This window comes from Sinohyriopsis cumingii, chromosome 10 (assembly GCF_028554795.1).
Source record: "Sinohyriopsis cumingii isolate HCF-2022 chromosome 10, ASM2855479v2, whole genome shotgun sequence".
In the NCBI taxonomy this organism is placed as follows: domain Eukaryota; kingdom Metazoa; phylum Mollusca; class Bivalvia; order Unionida; family Unionidae; genus Sinohyriopsis; species Sinohyriopsis cumingii.
In genome coordinates, this window is record NC_142970.1 from 117,132,473 (window position 1) to 117,152,156 (window position 19,684).

At 34.8% G+C, this 19,684-nt stretch overlaps 1 protein-coding gene across 1 annotated transcript; it reads left to right on the forward strand.

Moving 5' to 3' along the window:
- The first annotated feature begins 6,801 nt into the window (after nt 1–6,801).
- Nucleotides 6,802–13,505, forward strand: LOC149791084 (uncharacterized). Its single transcript, XM_089971464.1, has 4 exons — nt 6,802–6,856; nt 9,652–9,956; nt 10,530–10,611; nt 13,372–13,505. Exons 2-4 carry the CDS (start codon nt 9,671–9,673, stop codon nt 13,376–13,378), a joined length of 375 nt encoding a protein of 124 aa, XP_089827590.1. The 5' UTR covers nt 6,802–6,856; nt 9,652–9,670; the 3' UTR covers nt 13,379–13,505.
- The last annotated feature ends 6,179 nt before the right edge of the window (nt 13,506–19,684 follow it).

The following is a 19,684-nucleotide window of genomic DNA, read 5'->3' on the forward strand; positions in this document are numbered from 1 at the left end:
TGTATGCCAGTGAAACCTGGACTCTGTACGCCTCACAAGAGAAAAGACTGAGCGCCTTTCACATGCGATGCCTCCGACGCATACTCGGGATCACCTGGAGCGATCGAGTAACAAACAACGAGGTGCTTCAGCGTGCCAAGATTCCCAGCATGATGACACTCCTCCACCAACGCCGCATCAGATGGCTGGGCCATGTACGTCGGATGGATGACGGACGGATCCCCAAAGACATTCTTTATTCGGAACTTGCCTCTGGCAAAAGGTCGATCGGACGGCCACATCTCCGCTTCAAGGATGTCTGTAAGCACGACATGAAAGCCCTTGATATTGATGTCAAGACCTCGGACGAGCTCGCTCTAGACAGATCAAGCTGACGACATGCTCGGATCACTGGTCTGAAAGCCGGAGAGGACAAGCAACGCTTGCTAGCTGATGAAAGACGATTGCAGAGGAAGAAGAAGCAGCTTCAACCAACACCTGACACAACCTTCAAGTGCAGCAAGTGAGCAGGGACTGCCACTCCCGCATTGGACTACTTAGCCACAGCATACGCTGCACAACCACCAACTGGGACATCTCTCATGGGCGCAGTTCCATCGTCTCTCGAGACTAACGGATGCCAACACCTGGTTAGCAATAATTGCTGGATTATTAATGATCTACTCAATAGTCGATGGCATGGTTTCCAATTGATATTTTCAACAATTTTACATCACAACTTTAGGTATATATAATTTAGTGATGGAATATTGGTAATATATTTGATAACAGGGATAAAGCAGTAGTTTTTCGACATTAAGATTGAGAGTGAAAGCTTACATATTCGTCCTTCTTGCCTTTAATTTTGTGCACGAATGCAATGCATATTGTATAAATCAAAAATAGCTAAGGACATTTACATTTTTTCATTCAAAATACTGCTACTGCTACGCAAATTCGCATAGCATGTATTGCGTAGGCATTCAGCGGGACATCATACTTCATGAATTTGTTTTAGTTTATATTCATTGTTCATTTTTTCAGTTAACTTCTCACATGAAAAAAACACTGCTTAACATAATTATTCAAGAGACCATTGCAAACACTCATTTTGATCATAGCTTAAACTGAAATAATTTAAACTGTTATGGTGTATGGGTTCTATGTAAGAATTTATCTCAATGTGATCTTTTTTTTTGTCATACAGTGCATTCACTCTATGGATTTAGTCTCTGTTGTTATGTATATTTGATTTAATTTATATCTGACTTAATTGTTTGTAGGTTTTAAAATCTTTCTATTTTTTAATTTCATTATATGTCAAAATAGTATAGTTCTGTTTACTAGGAACTCATACTTTTTCCAAAAACCTTGACTGATCATTTCTGTAAACACATATAGCTGACCTGGTTCCCAACCTTAATTCAAATTTAGTAATAGTCACGTGAAAAATAGTTTTTAAATTTATTTTTATTGTGGGAAGTAATGATTTGTTCTTATCACGGACATACAGGGCTACGTATATTTTTATATGTAAATATGATCACGTGACCCTTATCCTGGAATTAGTTTCTCGTAAAATTCAAATTTTAAACCATCGTTTTAAATAAATAAAAGTCTGGGCTTAAAAATGTTTGATGTCAAGTCGTTTCCTTCTGTTGAAGCCAGTTTTCGAGTTATATATTAATTTTTCTTCAGATTATTTGGATTCAAAAGGATTTTTTAAAAAATCCTGGAAATATTTGTGTGCTCATACAGAATTCTTGAACAAAGAAATTTCTTAAAAATTGCATTTGGATTTTCAAAACCGGAGGATTATGTATTGTAGTTTACAAGGAACTGTAGATAACCACACGGTACCGGATACAGCATACGTCATTGCCTTCCATCTTTGATTCTTCGTCATGACTCGAAATTGAACTCATTATAACATTTAATTTTTAGGATTTTAAAATTTTAGTCGTAAATTATTCTTGAATGATTTTGGATTTGATTCTTAAAACCGTAATTTCTTTTTTTTTCATTTTTACAGTATTTTTCCAGAGAAATAGATATTTATTAAATTTATCAAAGCTTGTTGCTTTCACTCTTTCTTTTGTTACTGTTTATTCGAGTTTAAACACGTAACATAAGACTACAAAATTTGCGTTCTTGGAAGAATTCAAATAATGTTCATAAGAATGCATGTATGTAACACACTGTTGCTGCCTATCATCATCATATTGATACCAATTTCAGTTCCTTTTTATGTTATCACTGGAAGGAAATAAATCCAGTTTTGGGGGTTCCAACTTTCGTAGACTTTGAATACACTGTAATCTGAGAAACTTGCCTATCATAAATACCAATAAATCATCTACAAACAGTTTCAGACAAACTCCACATGTTTTCTGATTTGATTACGCAACATGTAATAATAATGGTGATGATGATGATAAACCAGAGATGATACTACTACTACTACTACTAATAATAATAATAATAATAAACGTGTAATAATAATAATGATAATAATAATAATAATAAGAAGAAGAAGAAAAAGAAGAAGAAGAAGAAGAAAAAGAATATTTAACTGCAGTGTACATAGGCTGTTATTTGCAGTTTCCCATTCACTATTCACATGGGATTGGAATAATTTCGATGGATAGTTATTTTCTTTTTAACAATAATAAAGATGTGAAGTGTTCTAGGTAAAGATCCGAAAGATGTTTTGTGTCATCTCAGGGCCAGTGCTACGACATATGCGTTGTGGTTTTGGGTTTTCAGCTATCTAGACTTGCCCCAGATATGGTCCTTCTACGTAATTATCCCTTTAAAACTGTTGAGATCCCTACCCAATAACCATATATTGGTTTCAAGGAATAAGACAGAACAAGGCAAATTGATATGTCAAATACAGACAATGGGTAATGTTCCAGCAGTTTTGGACTTAAGCCCATGGTTTTAGCCAGAAAGCAATTGAGCTACCCACCTTTTAACCTTATACTGGTCGAAATACATGAGAAGAAATTACACACATCTCCTAATAGATCCTGATGAAAGCGACTTGCGATTGGGACATCAGTTAGAAAGTCTTTCTAAAAACTCTCTGTCTCTCTCTCTCTCTCTCTCTCTCTCTCTCTCTCTCTCTCTCTCTCTCTCTCTCTCTCTCTATATATATATATATATATATATATATATATATATATATATATATATATATATATATATATATATATATATATATACTTACATATTATTGTGTGCGTGTGAAAGAAACAAATAGACAGTATTAGACATGTAACAAGTAATACCCTGGATTGTTCCACTGTCAATGGAAACTTGACCATGTCTCATAACTTGAAACTCTTAACATTGCCAGCCTAGAACAACATATCACAAGGGGGAATCTGCACTTGTACATCATAACACTGAGTCATTATCTCATAGAAAGTGACTTGCTCTTGGCTCATATCTTGGAAACTGTCAAGATTTCCACCATATAACCACGTATACACAAATAGGATTTGAAAAGAGAAATGGACATAAACAGCAAAAACAAATGTGCCCCTGTATCACACCATACACCTCGCCAGATAGTTTCGAAGCATGGTGGTATGCTATGATATGTCATTTACATATTTCTAAGTATATTCCTGACTCTCACTTTCGTTTACACTGAATTGGATGACTACGCAAGTATCCAATGTGAAAACTGTACAATGACACAGCCGATACGCTCTTGAAGACACTTTGGAGTGAGAGTGCATGGATTACTTTGCAATTTTGTACAAAATCATTCAAAAAATTTATCCTTGGAAGGGTTACTGAAATTAGTCTATTGGTTGGATGAGGTTTTTTACATTTGATAGAAGTAGAGAGTGGGTTGTTAATCTTTTTTAAGTTCAAGGTCTCATATTATGGTATAATTGGTGATGTTTTACACATATTCAAGACACGATGTTAATGTTGCCACTTTCATTGTTCTTAATTGAAGGCTAAATGTGGGCCACATTCAATTGTTTCGATCTGCAACGTTCAAACTTCTAAATGCTAATATAAACATCAAATTTGGTATAAGCTGTTGCAGCTTCCGACGATATCGTGTGTTCTATGGTATAATGGACGCGATATTAGAAGTTTTGGTATTTTGTTCTGCATGATGATAATGTTGATTACATCCTTTAGAACAAACACATATTAATATCATTATTTCCAACTATTGGCAGTGCCCAATGTTCTCAAAATGAATATATATCTTCTTAAAATCGAAATGACTGTTACAAATCGGTTAACCAGTTTCGCGTCTGATAATGTCCATATATCTTATTCAAGAAGCAGATCACATGATATTATTTGTCAAGAACCAAGAGATGGAATCTATGGTAGCAAATAAGAGTCAAAATGCGAAGTATGGACAGTTGTTATGTTATGGTGGCTTTCGCATTTAAGAGGTGTTGACTTTCAAACTTGGTTGTACACTAATTATTTCTTCTCATTGGCGCACTGGATATTGTTTAAGCAGTCTGAGGTCGACATATATTTTCTTGCTCATGTTGGTGATCCATTCTTAGTCCCGGCGCTACTCTCCCTGTCACGAATGGTTACAAATGCATTTCCTTAATTCTCTGGAAAGTTTCTTTTGGGCGGCACATAGTGCAGAATGAGTGCCAAGGAAGTACAGTCAATTTTCCAAATTGATTTACATTTTGTGAAACAAGTTCGTAACATTAGAGGATGTATATACTATCATAAATATATATTTTTCGGCATAGCCACGATATCAGAGTAACTGACCTTGCATAACCTGGAATGTACATGGCTCCCGTTTGTCCATCATTTCAGAAAGACATCTGATTTGAACTCTAAATTAAATGCATTTTATTCTAAAGAAAATAGCAACAACTATACATATATCATATATTTAAGGTCAGTGTTTAAATTTACTAATTGCTAACTTTAAGAACCACGATACCATAGTATTACGGTATACATCATGATTTCATTTTGACAGGTGCAACTTTCATGGCCCAATTTGTCAGGCTAGGCCTGGGGGTAACAGGTCAGTATAATTTTGTATGTAGGTCCAAACGGTCCCCTATAAATTTTTATAATGAATGATGTTTCGTAAATTTTTGTCACAGCTAGAGGGTGTGTTGCATTCGTTCTTGAAGTTCGAGGTCTCACATAATGAGTACATCAGCTTTAAATGTGGTTGTAACTTTATATCTGTAAAAAATAGTGATATGGACATTGGCAAATTTTACCATTCTGCAAGACACGGATGACATATTTGCCACTGTTAAATATCATAGAATGAACTGTTTCCCTCTGGAAAAATATAGCTGGTGGGTGTACAGTGTATTTGTCATGTATAGTAATAAAGACACCCACACCGCCACTAGGTTACGTTCATAACAAATCAAGATAAATTTGATGTTGTCTACATTTGCTGACGGATAACCTTTAAACCACTAATGAAACGTTAATCAATTGCATATCACAATTAGATATAGCCATGACCTTGTCTCAAAGTTAAGGTCACACTCAGGAAAATTATAAAACAGCCATCTCTATACATGGGCAGGTACACTTTTTGAACGAATCATTGTGTTTTTGTGCAACTGTATCCTACAGGATATCAAGAGTTCGTAGTGTCAAACGTATTGACTGTCATACTCTCTGCTCCAATGGGTAAAGTCATCAAAATGGGGAGGTCAATGTTTAGGCTGTCACGTTTTAATTACATCGTATATTTTTAAGAAATTTTGTCTAGCTCAAATATAGTGCTTGTAGCTCTAAACCCAATGTCATGAGTGTGAAAAGGTGCACGAGATGGGCACATAACCTATGCAACATTGATAAAGACTTCTATTTGAAATAACTTTCTATACGTTCTATGTGACACATATTTGGGTTCCCAAGAACTCTTGGCATGAACAACTTGTTAAAAGAGCTAAGAATACGAAGAGAGTTCCAACTGTTAGGAGCATCACGGAAAGTGAGACATGTCAATCTCATATATTATTCACTTAACATCTGTCAGGTTATAATTTATGACGTGCGAGAAACTTTACAAGAGTTTTACGATTTCTGATATGGCTTTATTCTTAGAGAACTAGAAATTAAAGAATCTAGCATTAATTTTGGCTAAGGCGTGGGATCTTGGAGTTTTATTTCAAACCAGAATTATATTTTGCCAATTAACACAAGATAATTAATTATTTTCAACTAATATAATCCATTTAAGAACTTTTTTTTCTACATAATCAGGCGAAAACCCGAAATAACAGCCACAACAGCAGCAGAAATTCACTAATTTGAGGTGACTTTTAAGTCGAAAAATCGGCAAACTTAGCTTAACGATCTCCTGAATTCATCATTTCCATTTTCAGAGGCTCCTCCAAAGTTTGAATTCCAAAGAAATACAATAATTCGGAAGAACTCTAACACGTAATATTTTATGTGTGTAATTGCGTCTAAACTGATTGTTCCCTATCTGTGAAATATTATAAACATATATATTATAAACATATAAATGACTATATCCAGGAAAGTGGGACAGATGTGTATTCAACTTCAATGCATGCACCAATACTGGAGAAAATTAGTAATTCCCTAGGTCAATTATGCCTTACAAGATTGTATGGCTAAGCGTCTACTTCATTTAACCCAGTCCTCTTCCTATCAATCAAATATCTTCTGGATATGTTGACAGTCATGAATTTCACTTGCTGCATTGTGTCTCCGTGCATTAGACATTGACTGATTGATTTGAAAGTTTGAAAGTAGGGGTCATACTGTCACGTGACTTATAGGGCGTGATATAAAATGGTGTCTGTGCTTTACCAAGATGCGTCCGTTTAGGATAAAATTGCATCTACTGCTGAGCTGCTAGGTAAGTTTTACCCTTCATTAGTTCACCTTTCGAGGTGATCACACCTGTGAATCATTTCCACAAACTGACGATATTCAACTGTATATGTGGAGGCATGGATTTATGATTATGGCATAAACATCTTGTTTAATCGTAGCGGAGAAATGTAATTACTTATAAGTCTTATCATTACTCCAGTGTCTTTCGAGACAAACCATTTGTTGCTTCATTTCTTTCTTGTTTTCTTGTGTCAAAATTGTAAGATCATTATCTCATTCCAACAATTTAAAGATTTCGCATCATTAGAAGTCTTCCATTCCTTCCATTACTCTGGTTGGTTATGTATGCATATATTTTACAGTGGTGTGCATATAACTTATATTAACGCGAGGCCTGTTTTCTAAAGTTATGGTATGCGATATCTAAAACACTTATGCAGCCACCAACAATAATTATTAGCAAAATCTTTGTACATTTATTTACTTATTTATTTACTAATGATTTTGATGTTGCTTTTTAGTAATAGTAGTGGAAGTAGTATTTAGATGGTGCAATTTACAGAGACGAAAAATAATTTCAATTAAATGGAACATGGTCCAATCTTGCAAATATTTATTTGACTAGTTAATTGAATGAATTGTGATGACACTAATTTTCGTATAAAACTGACTCTTGAAGTTACCTAAAGTAATTGGCGAGTAGCCATGCTTCATTGTAAATGGAAACTGTATGTATCACACACAATGAACAGAATGGAGCCACCTTGTTCTCATTTTCCTTAGTGGCCGATTGTTCTAAAGCTCTCGCCTTTACATATCACTGCCATCTCACCTCTGTCAGCATGGGTTCGAGTCTGTGGCTCATTCAAAGTGGGCATGTGAGGAAGCTAATAACAGTTCCCCGTGAGTCGGTGGTTCTTACTGAGGTTTACCCGAAATCTTCCTTAAACAGTTATACTGACCGCCACATATAAACCACAAAGAATAAATACTTAGCAAAACAAAAACTACTCAACAAGAGGTCATTTACGTGTACAATAAAAAAAAACTACTGAACGTACGAGAAAGTAAAGGTGTATGTTTCAAACAGTCGCAACATTAGGAATTCAACTACATAGTGACGAAAAATGTCTTGTGTAATCCCAAGTAAGTAAAATATGGCGTAAATATAGGACACACGTGGTCTCCTTACTCATGTGCAGTTTCAAGGGACCCAAACATCAAAAACTTGCCGTATTCAATAAAACTTGCGGGATTACGTCCCTTAACAAGTTTCCTTTCAAAACAACATTGAATTATTAAATAGAGTTTACGTTGCACTGGACAGTTTCATTGATTGGTGAATTTTCATCGGACTGTAGAAAATGAGAATATTTCTACATTAGAGATACCAATACAAACTAGCCCATGATTTATTAGGAAAGCATGATTGTTAGATTCTAACTAAAGCATTCAAGTTAATTCCTTGAAAAACAGAGCTTTTACACTGAACCAAATCAATTAGCTCTTTTATAGTGTTAATTTCTAGCAGCACATGGCTGCCTTGTGTGTTTCCTCTGACAAGGTGGTTCAAAGAAGCCACATGGGTCCCATGCACCACTGACATTCACTGTCATTCAAACAAAGAGGCATGATTCTCATTACCCAGCACGGTTTTAAGATATCTTCATTATTTGCAGATATACCTAAACACGTAGACCATGTTGGCCAATAACTCGAGGCTTACCTTACGTGTTTGGTCATCCGTGCTAGTGAAACTGTCAAAGTTAGTCCCCAAACAAATCAATCCAATTTCAAGCTTAACTCAAATAACAGAGCTGGTATAAACACAAACCCCATACTTCTTAGTCTCGTGTTTTCTACCTAAAATATTGGGGGAGGGGTCACAATTATCCATTGATATCTTTCAGAATGTGACTAATTGTTTTCTGTTCGCAATAAAATAACTAAATAATAAACTCAAGTACGTTTCCTAATTAAAATGAAATTCAAAAGCCGGAAGTTTTTGTTTTCTTCTCTCGCGAATTTCTTATTCTATGTTCACCATTATAAACTATGCTGTCATTGCACACGCTTCCCTTAATTATATTGTCTCCATCGATGAGTTCAAAAGCGGAAATTTGATCGTGTTGCCTTTAATGATGTGACTTATAATTTACATTTACTTCAAAGGAACATGCGTTATGAGGCGATACATTTTCTTATCAATGAGCTCATCATTAAGTCCGCAAAACAATTGAAACATAAAAAAATATATATAAATAACAACTTCATTTTAGCTGAAATTCTGCAGCGAGATATTAGTGGAACTGGAGCCTGAAAACTGTCTACTGTTTAATAGGACCACCACACGTGACAGGAACATATTCATGTTAGTTCTACTGATGATGTCCTTCATGAGCACAGTTTATGGTGCAAGCATACAAATCCCCAACGATAAAATGTATAGTAATTTAGCAAACGATGTCGTATCTAAAACAAAATCTAAATAAGCCTGAAATTTAATGGCGAAAATTGAGATCCTTGTCAATAATTGATATAGGTGTCGCTGTCACGTTGTTACCATTACAGATTAAGTATTACATAATATGCGTGTTCAACAGCTTGAAAACGTTTGTCTTAGAGATCTGCATAAGCAGGTACACACCTTTAATTTAAAACAAAGGTGATTTTAATTTTTTTTGACCAATGTGATCTTTTCATTCGGCACATTGCCAAACCTGCGTCGCACAAACAAGACCTAGAATGGTGCCTAGCATGCACAGATGAAATTGCGCATTCACTATTATACAAAGAGCTGTTCGTTATGTGTTACAGGAACACGTAACCCTGCAAGATGAACATGCTGGCTTTCATCGTATCGCTAATGGCCGTGATGGTAATAGGTCATGTGACTGCCACTAACTTTGGTTTTGGAAGCAGCTACTATCTTCCAAGCCTGTCCTATCCATCATCGGGACTTTGGAGTGGTGGTTGGGGCGGTGGCTACAGCCATGGGAGCGGCTTTGGCGGGTTCAAGTTTCACAGCAGCGGATATTTACCCAAAGTCGTTAAAAAACCCGTCCCTGTCTCTTTAGAAGGCGGATACGGGAATGGAAACGAATTTTGGAATGATGGATTGAGTGAGTCTCTTTGTCTCTATAGCTATCATTCTGTAAGACTTTTCTTTCTTCCTTTATTCTCTCTTATTGCATAAGGCTATGTAACACTTTACTAATTTTTTAGATATATTATATACCTAGTAGTCGTGTTATATTTGCCGCAGTGCTGCAGGAGTCTCTCTCTCTCTCTCTCTCTCTCTCTCAATATATATGCATGCCTGTGTTTATATATGCAGGCGTTAATGTGGCTTTTTATATTGTGGTCCGCTTTATTCTTGTACAGGTGAAGTTAGTACTGAGAAACTGGTATTGGACGATGCTACCAAAACTGTATTAGTAAGTCTCAGTTGAATTATTGGGGGTGTTTTACGTGCATGCATGTGTGTGTCTGTGTTACGACAGGAGTATTATTCAAAAATCGTGCCTGAGCAAGTTGGGTAATGTGCCTTCTTCAAGGACACACAATAAATAGCCTTTCCAGGTTTATTCAGTGCATGAAATTGATTATGTAACTCTCTAACGACGAATCCAAAAAATTAGCCTCTGAGCCAATGCGGATCATTAACATTTGGAGTTATTTTTATTTTTCTGTAGTTGTCCTGGTTCTCCTCCTTGTTCTGTTCAGACTGATACGGACGTATTGGATGCCAACCACTTCAGAAAGAGATGTAATCATGTAAGTAATATAGTCCCCTTTTTATTGGTTCTAATTATGGTTATTTTGGTTCTAATGACGCCTAATATGTTTTCAACACTATTTTTATACATATCCGGGTCAGTTTCCCCGTCTAAGCAACTCCGTGATGACTTTGGTAAGCAGCGTCACCTTTCACACTGACTGTCTCAGTTCAATCATTTGTAATTGTTTGACATTGTGTCACTTTTGGGAATCTTTTTCACAGGCATGTAAAAAAACAAATATTAAAAGCATTTTTCTAAATCATTGCCGAAAACGTGATGAGTTATTGTAGAAGTAAGATCGCCTCCTTGGATGCAATTTGTTTTCCTGCGGTCTTCATTGTGGAATACGAACGCATTCTATACCCAGTCTCTTTCTCAGTTTCTACTCCAAATTTTCATTCCTGCCGGCACTACCTTCCGTACCTTATAGTATTTGTAATACAAACGATGCTGAAATTAAAAGGAAGGCGTTTCAACAGCTTTCGATACATACGAACTTATGAAGAGCTATAGATGAAGTGTAACGACTATTATAACGTGTGTGGTTGATGCCGTTACAGATTAAGTATTACTAATTTTGTTGACATTATGTATTAAGTATCACTAATTTTTGATGTAGTAATACGTAGTGTTCATCGCAACCATTTACGAATATTTCAATTGTTTTACATCGAAACGTTGTTCAGTCCAAAAGATGCATTTTTAATGCATATTTTTTAAATTATGTCCTACATACTAATAATTCAAAACCACTGTCTGTCAGCGATTGGAATTGTAAAGCAAACAGTGTCAATCTAGGAAACCATGCATGCAAACATATCGAAGAGCAGGTTTTAAAGAATCTCCGTTAAAGAAAACGCTTCAAGCAAACTAGTTATTTATTTTCCATTAGTATTGAAGAGTGCAACATGTTCCAGTTAATAAATAAATGTTTTGTTTCGTTTGCTCAATATGTGTTACAGCACTTGCCTCCTACTCACAGAATAGACGATACCAGTCCAGTATTTGTTATAAAATTGGGTTTTATTGTGCATGATGTTGATAAGTGGAGATAGATACATTTATTCTGCTTTGTTACACCCAGTAGATGCAATAAAAATACATTTGCTACAACTATAAAGAATTCTGTCATCAGTGTACTATTTTTCTGCGTGCATACATTGATTCTGTTTACAGTACATCCAATACGAATAACTTACTACACCATATATTTATTGATTATCCATCTAGAGAGATAGTGGACCAAATAAACCTAAACACAACAATCAGTGTGCATAGTAAAAGTAGAGAGCAGACAGACAGACAATCGTATGCACAGAATGAGAGGCTCATAAAAGAATATGCAGGTCGATAAGTTATTAAAGGTACATGAAAATAAATTCCAAAGAAATATACAGAGTACATATAAAATAAACTTATATTAACCATATTATAAATCTATTTACCTTATCATATGGGACAAAGGTTAAGCCACATTTTCCTTGAAAAACAAAAGAATCATCAGGCACTTTCTTTACTGCAATGCCATGACCAGCACCGTTCAGAAGTTCCAATGGAATGACCACCACTGTTCATACTATATTGTTTATACAGAGAAGTAGAAAACGAACCAAACAGAAAGTTACTTACCTCTTGTCATACAATAGAACAACTCACCATGAACTGTAATCAGGGTAGCTTCATTGCTCGGTGATCAAAAGTCGAACAGGTAAACCTGGTTTAAGGTTGCCTAAATGGCTAAATATGCGTAAAATAAGAACACAATAATTGCAACTGATGACTTTATTTCACTCATCAATGAACATTAATTACATCAAATAATAAAATACCTACTACTGCCTAATGAAACATGAATATATAAAATTATAAAATATATGCTCCTGCTACACACTTCCCTCCACACATTTAAATGATGTCCTCATCATTTAGGGGTATCCATCATGATATAAATTATGGTTTTGAAAATGGTATCAGGCATACTGTTAAAAACTCCTTGTGTGTGCAATGACTGGAGGATACGGACTTTTGTTAGCCAGTCTGGCTCATTAACGGCTTGGAACATCACATAATTTCCAGAGGTCATCCATGAAGGTGCCTTCGTCACTCGACTAGAACGTCGTGGTGCTGGAACAGGCAAAGAACTATTCTCTGTTCGTAACTGATCAGTAACTACTACGTTACTAGGGCTCTCAACCCTGGTGTGACCTGGTACTGCAGAGTCATTGTTAATGATGATCACATTGTCTTCTGGATTCATAGCTCTAAACTGTTCAGCAGTATGACCACTCTACTAATTGTCATCAACTGCACAAGCTAAAACCAACTCTCCTGCCACACTGAAATTACCATCATCTTGGTTTGAAGAGGTTTCATCATCCACTGTAAGACTATCACTGGAGGAGTCTGTAATTTAATTTTCGCCGGCTAAATCATCTTCAACACTGTTCTTGATAGGCATATCTCCCGTATCTGTCATTTCGGAACCACCAGATACACCAGTCATTTCATTATCACTTGGAAGATAAAGCGATATAGAGTTATTTTCAACCTGGTCTGAATCTGTTTCCCTGAAATTATTCTTGGGCGAATTTCTAGTCTTGGATGTCGCAGACTTGAAAGCTTATTTCTCTCATCAATAAACATTAATTACATAAAATAATAAAATACATACTTCTGACTAATTAAAACGTCAATACATAAAATTATAAAATATATGCTCCTGCTACATATGTAATGTCTATTATTTATTTTTCAGATTCTGATAAAGCGGAAATGACCATTTCATAATTTTTCGTTTTTTGTACATACTTCAGAGAACACATGATGGCACTAAACCATTACTGTCAGTTTTTCTGTTACTTATAATGTAAACATTTTCTTCATTATCCCTTAAACAAATAAAGTGTTTGGACTTCAAATTTGGTTGTCTTTATTTCATTTGTTCAGGTTAAGTTTTCTTTTTCTCTTCTTTTATTTCTCCCTGGAAACTCATTATTATGACATAGGTATAATTTTTTTATAAGACCATGCGGTTATTTATTAAGCCTCTGTTAAATTTATGGTGAAATGAGAATCTTCAATTTAGAAATCGCAGTTCTAGGGAATTCGACAATGACGATAGTGTAATTTGTAAGTGGTTTTAACGACTTCGACATTGACAATATTGTAATGTTTTCGTGGTCTTAAGAAATCTACGCACAACCCTCGGGTGCTGCTAAGTAAGGCATACATACATAATAGTCCATTTGACCAGCACATGGGATTGTTTCATAAATCTCACGTAACATTAATCATCCCAGACAATGAGAGTTGTATGGATATATCCATATAAGGAATGGCAATCAGAGCATATCCAGTAGTCCATCTGATCATCCCCTAGAATAACACTCATTATGTCCTTTGGAGTTTACAAAATGATGGCTGCTTTCAGAACTGTATCTTATAGAAGCTGTAAAATTCGCATCTTTGCGTGACATTGTTTTGGACATAACTCCCGTATCTGCCGTTGAACTCATCCCTGCCGCGTGTGTTCACTACGAAATGTAGTTATCTGCCTTGACTATTCACAACCACCTTTGCATATTGCTAAGTTGTTTGTTTTCCTTTTTGAGTTTCGATTTTTACTCACATTGATTAGATCAATATAAGACACACTTATGATTTGTACTTGAAAGATTGTTTTAATAACGAAAGTAGAGCACTACAAACATATCGTTGGATTCTTGAACACTGAACGTTCATTCACATACAGGCACATGGAATTTAGTGTGGAATAGAAACTAAGCAAAATGACAAACCAGCAGGAGGTAATTAAAATATTTGTATATGCTTACAGTTGACAAAAGTTATTAGTGTTCTTTATTTAACATTACTAACGGCCATACAATTCTCTCTCCCTGTCCCTCTCTCTCCCTGTGTCTCTCTCTCCCTCTCTCCCTCTCTTCCTCTCTTCCTCTCCCTCTCCCTCTCTCCCTCTCCCTCTCTCTCCCTCTTTCACTCTCTCTTTCTCTCTCTCTCTCCTTGTCAGTCGAAAAGATAATTTGATTTTTTGCTATATATTTCACTGAATGTAATGAGTGAAAAATATATCTGCCATGATCTAAATATGTTATTAAGCACCATGATGAAGGCAATAGTTTGTAGACAAAATATTGAAAGGTTAGATCGTGAATAATTCGATACGGTTGAGATGCATTCCAAGGTAAATCTATGTTTTAAAATAGGCTTTCTAAAATTATATTTTGTCCATAAGAGTTAGACAATACCGACCAACCCAATTTTCTCTTTCATAATGAGGGACATCAGAAGGTTGTCTTCCCAATCGATATTTTTAGATGCCGATGCAGACAATGAGTTCCCTCGTCTGGAACCCTGTTCTTCTCTCACATCGCGGGTCTTTTGCTGTGCAATAAGCGTTTCAATTTTGAAAAACAGACGTTCATGTCTGAAACGATATGTGCTGTACTAGACTGTTCGCAGAAGGGTGGGAATATTTTCTAAATATAAAGACGACTCAATGCGTGGATAGAACCACCGGAACAAATTAACAACAACAAAAACAACAACAATAATAATAACAAAATGAATAATAATAATAATAATAATAATAATAATAATAATAATAATAATAAATTGTACTTGGTATAAATTTCAATATCAAAGTGATGGTGGGTGTTTGGGTACAAATATTACAAAACAACACAAGAATGCACTTTCAAATCATCTATGTCAATATCAATACTTTAAAGTGATTTGAAGTTTATATTATGCATGTGATCCTAAAATATACTGCAGAGAGGAAGATAAATTGACAGTGTTGTTATTTACAACACTTTGTAAAAAAAACACCTTGGAAACAAAAGAACATTGAAATACTAAGGTACAAAATACACGATACAAGAAATTTTATTTAATGACTGAGAACACATCATAACACTAACACTTGGTAAGCTATTACACCGACAAATATAATCATTTGAAAACATTTAAAAACTGCATTCACACTGACTGATCCATTTGACCATCTTTTTTAATGGAAATATGTAACTCGCTTTTTCCTTGCAACACTTTTCTGAAAGTCATGAATATCGGTTGAATATAGACGACGTAGAGCGGAAATGCAAGGGAACCAACCTGATAAAGTTCATGATTCAATATCAGGGGGAAGTAATTGACCGATTTCCCCCATTAATCTCTTTGCTGGAGAAGGGAATTAACTGCCTTCCATTCTTTGTTATCCTATGCTTCAATATGATATTGAAGCGTGATGCACTCTCAATGCTTGTTTATACCGTGATTCTTCGATCTCATGGCGTACAGTTGACAATAGTACTCAGTGGCTGGGTATCGGTCTATGCATTCAGGGTCTCAAGTGATTACTCTTATTGGAGTGTGTGTGTGTGTGTGTGTGTGTGTGTGTGTGTTTAACAATAGAACAATACTGTTGAGCGCATATCGTGAGTAAGTGAATAGAGTAAAGTTCCTTCCTCAGTGACACATTAAGGAAATAAATTCATACAGATTCAGTTATGGGAATTAAACCCTTAAACCTCTGGTCACGATTCCAAACCCTCAGTTAATGACAATCTCTTTTGGAATTATTTCTATTTTTCAGTACTTATCCTGGTGCTCGTCTTTGTCCTAACTAGAATCATTGGGGAATATTGGACGCCTACCACTTCAGGAAATGACGTAATCATGTAAGTACTAGCGATAATCTTCTTTTTCTTAGTTCTAATGAAGATTATCGTGGTTTGAACTCCACGTTCATCGATATGTCTTAAAATATTTTCTCGACCTAAAAAATTCCCAACTGCCTAAACTAATTGTTGGTCTTCTGGGTGAGCCTCGCTTTGCTTGACTGTCATTTCTTATTTGTTTTCATTCATAATGTTAATTTTGGCGAACTCTTTAAAACAAGAAAAGGCATGTTTTCAAGATTCTTGCAGAAGACAACATGTTACGACAGTGGAGTTACGACATAGTGCCAAAACACCATATTAGAAGAAGTAAAAGCACCATCTTAAAGAAGTCAACGCAACATCTTGGGAGCAATATTGTGTGTATTCTGTACTTTTTTTCAGCAGGACTATTTTCTAAGGAATGTAATATGCATTCGATGCATACGTTATACCCGATCCGTTTCCATGTCTAAAATTAACAATTAGTTGCTAGCCGGCAATATGTTTTATAACTTTTTGTATTTGTATTACAATCATTAATGAGATGAAAAGGAAAGGTTTTAAAGAGCTATTAATACCTACAAATCTATGATGACATAAATTATTATGACATAAATAGTTTTACTTGACATGTAAGGACTGCTGCAGAAAATGCAAACGATGTTTTATTTTGAGTATATCAATAAGATGATCAGAGTTTGAAAGAGTATGTAAATTGCATAACTGGATTTGTGCAACTGGAATCAAATCGTTTATATATTGTGGAAGCATGTTATGACAAGATTTCTATCTCAAGCTGGCACTGTAACCAAAATATAACATCTGTAAATTAACAAATACACGTTACGATGGATGGGCTTTGCGTTAATAATTTTCGTGTCTCGTTTTTGGTGTTACAGTATCTTATTAAGATTACTATAGTTATAATTCCCCCATATTGTTCAACCATAAATAGGTAAATAATTGATATCCATTATTAAACATTTGAAACATAGATTCTAGAACATACTGAGACTATTTGTTTAATAAGACTATTCTGGAAGATACTTCATAACAAACGCGCTTTATTTCATTTTCTGTAGTAAATGCCTTTTAATAATTACAATTAAAAGACTTTGATTGTCTATATTATTTCCTGAACAAATAGTTGATATATTTAAATTGTTTTATTCATTGATTTCATACAGTTCTCATATAAGTTGGATTTCCGTTTTTAATTATATTGTGTTCATTGCGCACCACAAGCATACCAGACTCAACGTCCTCTTTTAAATTGTGTTATGAGTAATGAATTGTAATGAATTGTATCACTCATGGCATGTAAGGTTCTGTCATCCACTACAAGATCAATTTCTGTTGCCTTCATTATCAATGACACCGCTGTTTATTTTTTGTCAGATGTCTATTTTTCATTATTATTCGTTTTGAAGACTGCCACATTTTACAAATAATAAGTCATCTTTCTTCTTTTTCAGATCGTTTTTCTGACATTTATACCTGTGTTCACCCACCTGTGAAACATTCGCATAATTCCACTCTACATATTTCTTACTTGTAACGTTACTTATAGCTTTTACGCATTATTAAAACATGTATTTCGTTTATTCCTGAAACAAATAAAGTATCGGGAGCTAATATTATGATTGTCTCATTTTGTTTTGTTCTGGTCACGTTTGTTTTTGGTCTATTATCGTTTCTTCCCATATAGAACAAATCGGAGAGATGAGGTAGTATTCTGCTAAAGTGCCGTAAAGCATTACTATTTAGATATGTACATCCTTTATTGCCGGAATTCTTGATAATGGCAAACGTGAATCTTTCGGTAAGACAATCATCTTGCTTTGTCTCTTAAGCTTTCAGTTTTATTTGATGTGAAATAAAAATATTTTAGCATCATTAATGCGAGGAATGCATAAATAAATACATACATAAAGCAGTAAGCATTATATATATATATATATATATATATATATATATATATATATATATATATATATATATATATATATATATATATATATATATATATATATATATATATATATATATATATATATATATATCTGTGTGTCTCTCTGATCCCTTGTTGGCATTACATTCATTGTGTCACTTTGCTCTTACTAATGATGGCTACTTTCAGAAGAATCCGGTAGCCAGCGACCAATCGATGGGTCAACAATCAATCGTAGAACGAAATGATCTAAAATACAATATTAATTGCCAATCACTCAAATATAATTCCAATGGCTCATTTAATCCCTGTGTAAAACAGTTGTATATTGGCAACGCATGTATCTAGAACTAAAACTTTTGTCAAGAATCTCTTCGAGGGTTAAGTTCTAGAAATATTTAATTTTATTTGTGCGATGATTTTTCTCTGCCTTCTACTGTGCTTACACATATGTTTAGATGAATGCACAAGAGTGTGTCTCTCACAAGTTTGTGCAAAAAATTATAAAAGATTCAAAATAAAAGAAAACAACGGTAGAAGAAATTACATGATTGATTTAATTTCAATGATTAACCATCAACTTCTCAAAAAGACATTTACAGCCAAGTGAACCGAATTTTCCAAAATGGTCGTACTTAAATAAGAATAAGAAGAAACATAATACAACTTTTGATGTGGAGAATATAATCACCTAAACGCTCTGTCTTTCTAGAAATTGAGCCAATCCGAAACAATTTTAACCTCGAAATTCTGCCGATCTCAAAATTCAGCCTACCTTGAAAATAAGCCGTCCAATTCATACGTTGTTTTCATTTCGAGCGTAAGCCATCTGGACTATTTGCCGCGTAATATGTGTACGCATAACAGGGAGAGAGGATGAATTAGTGTGTTCATGAAGGAAAAGAGAAAATTAACATATCTACTGCATTAGCATTTTCGGCTATCTATTGATGCAGCATTGAGATGTATATATTTAACATTTATTTCATCTTTAATGATATTTTAATTAATGTTCATGCACAGAAACCTTGTTTTCAACGTTCATATAGTATATGTGTCTCTTACAGCTTCAATGCCACCGATTATCATAATTTGACCATTCTTCAAATCTAACAAAAATTTGGAAGGGAGAAAACGAGATTTATATTGAAAAATATTTGCCATAAACCGTTAGCTGAAATAATCAAAATTTTAGGTTGAAACGACATTCTAATATTTCCTTTGCAGTTAAGAGATGCCATACCTTAATTCAGTCAACAAAGTCACTCGTAATTACATTTTTATTTGGGGGGTGGGGGATGAGGTAGTGCTCCAAAAATAGTAATGCGATACATTCGACAAAATCCATTTTGACTGATCTAATAACAGCAACATCAGCATGGAGATGGAATGAAGAGAGGCCGCCTGCTTTGTTAAAGAGGACCAGATAAAAAATG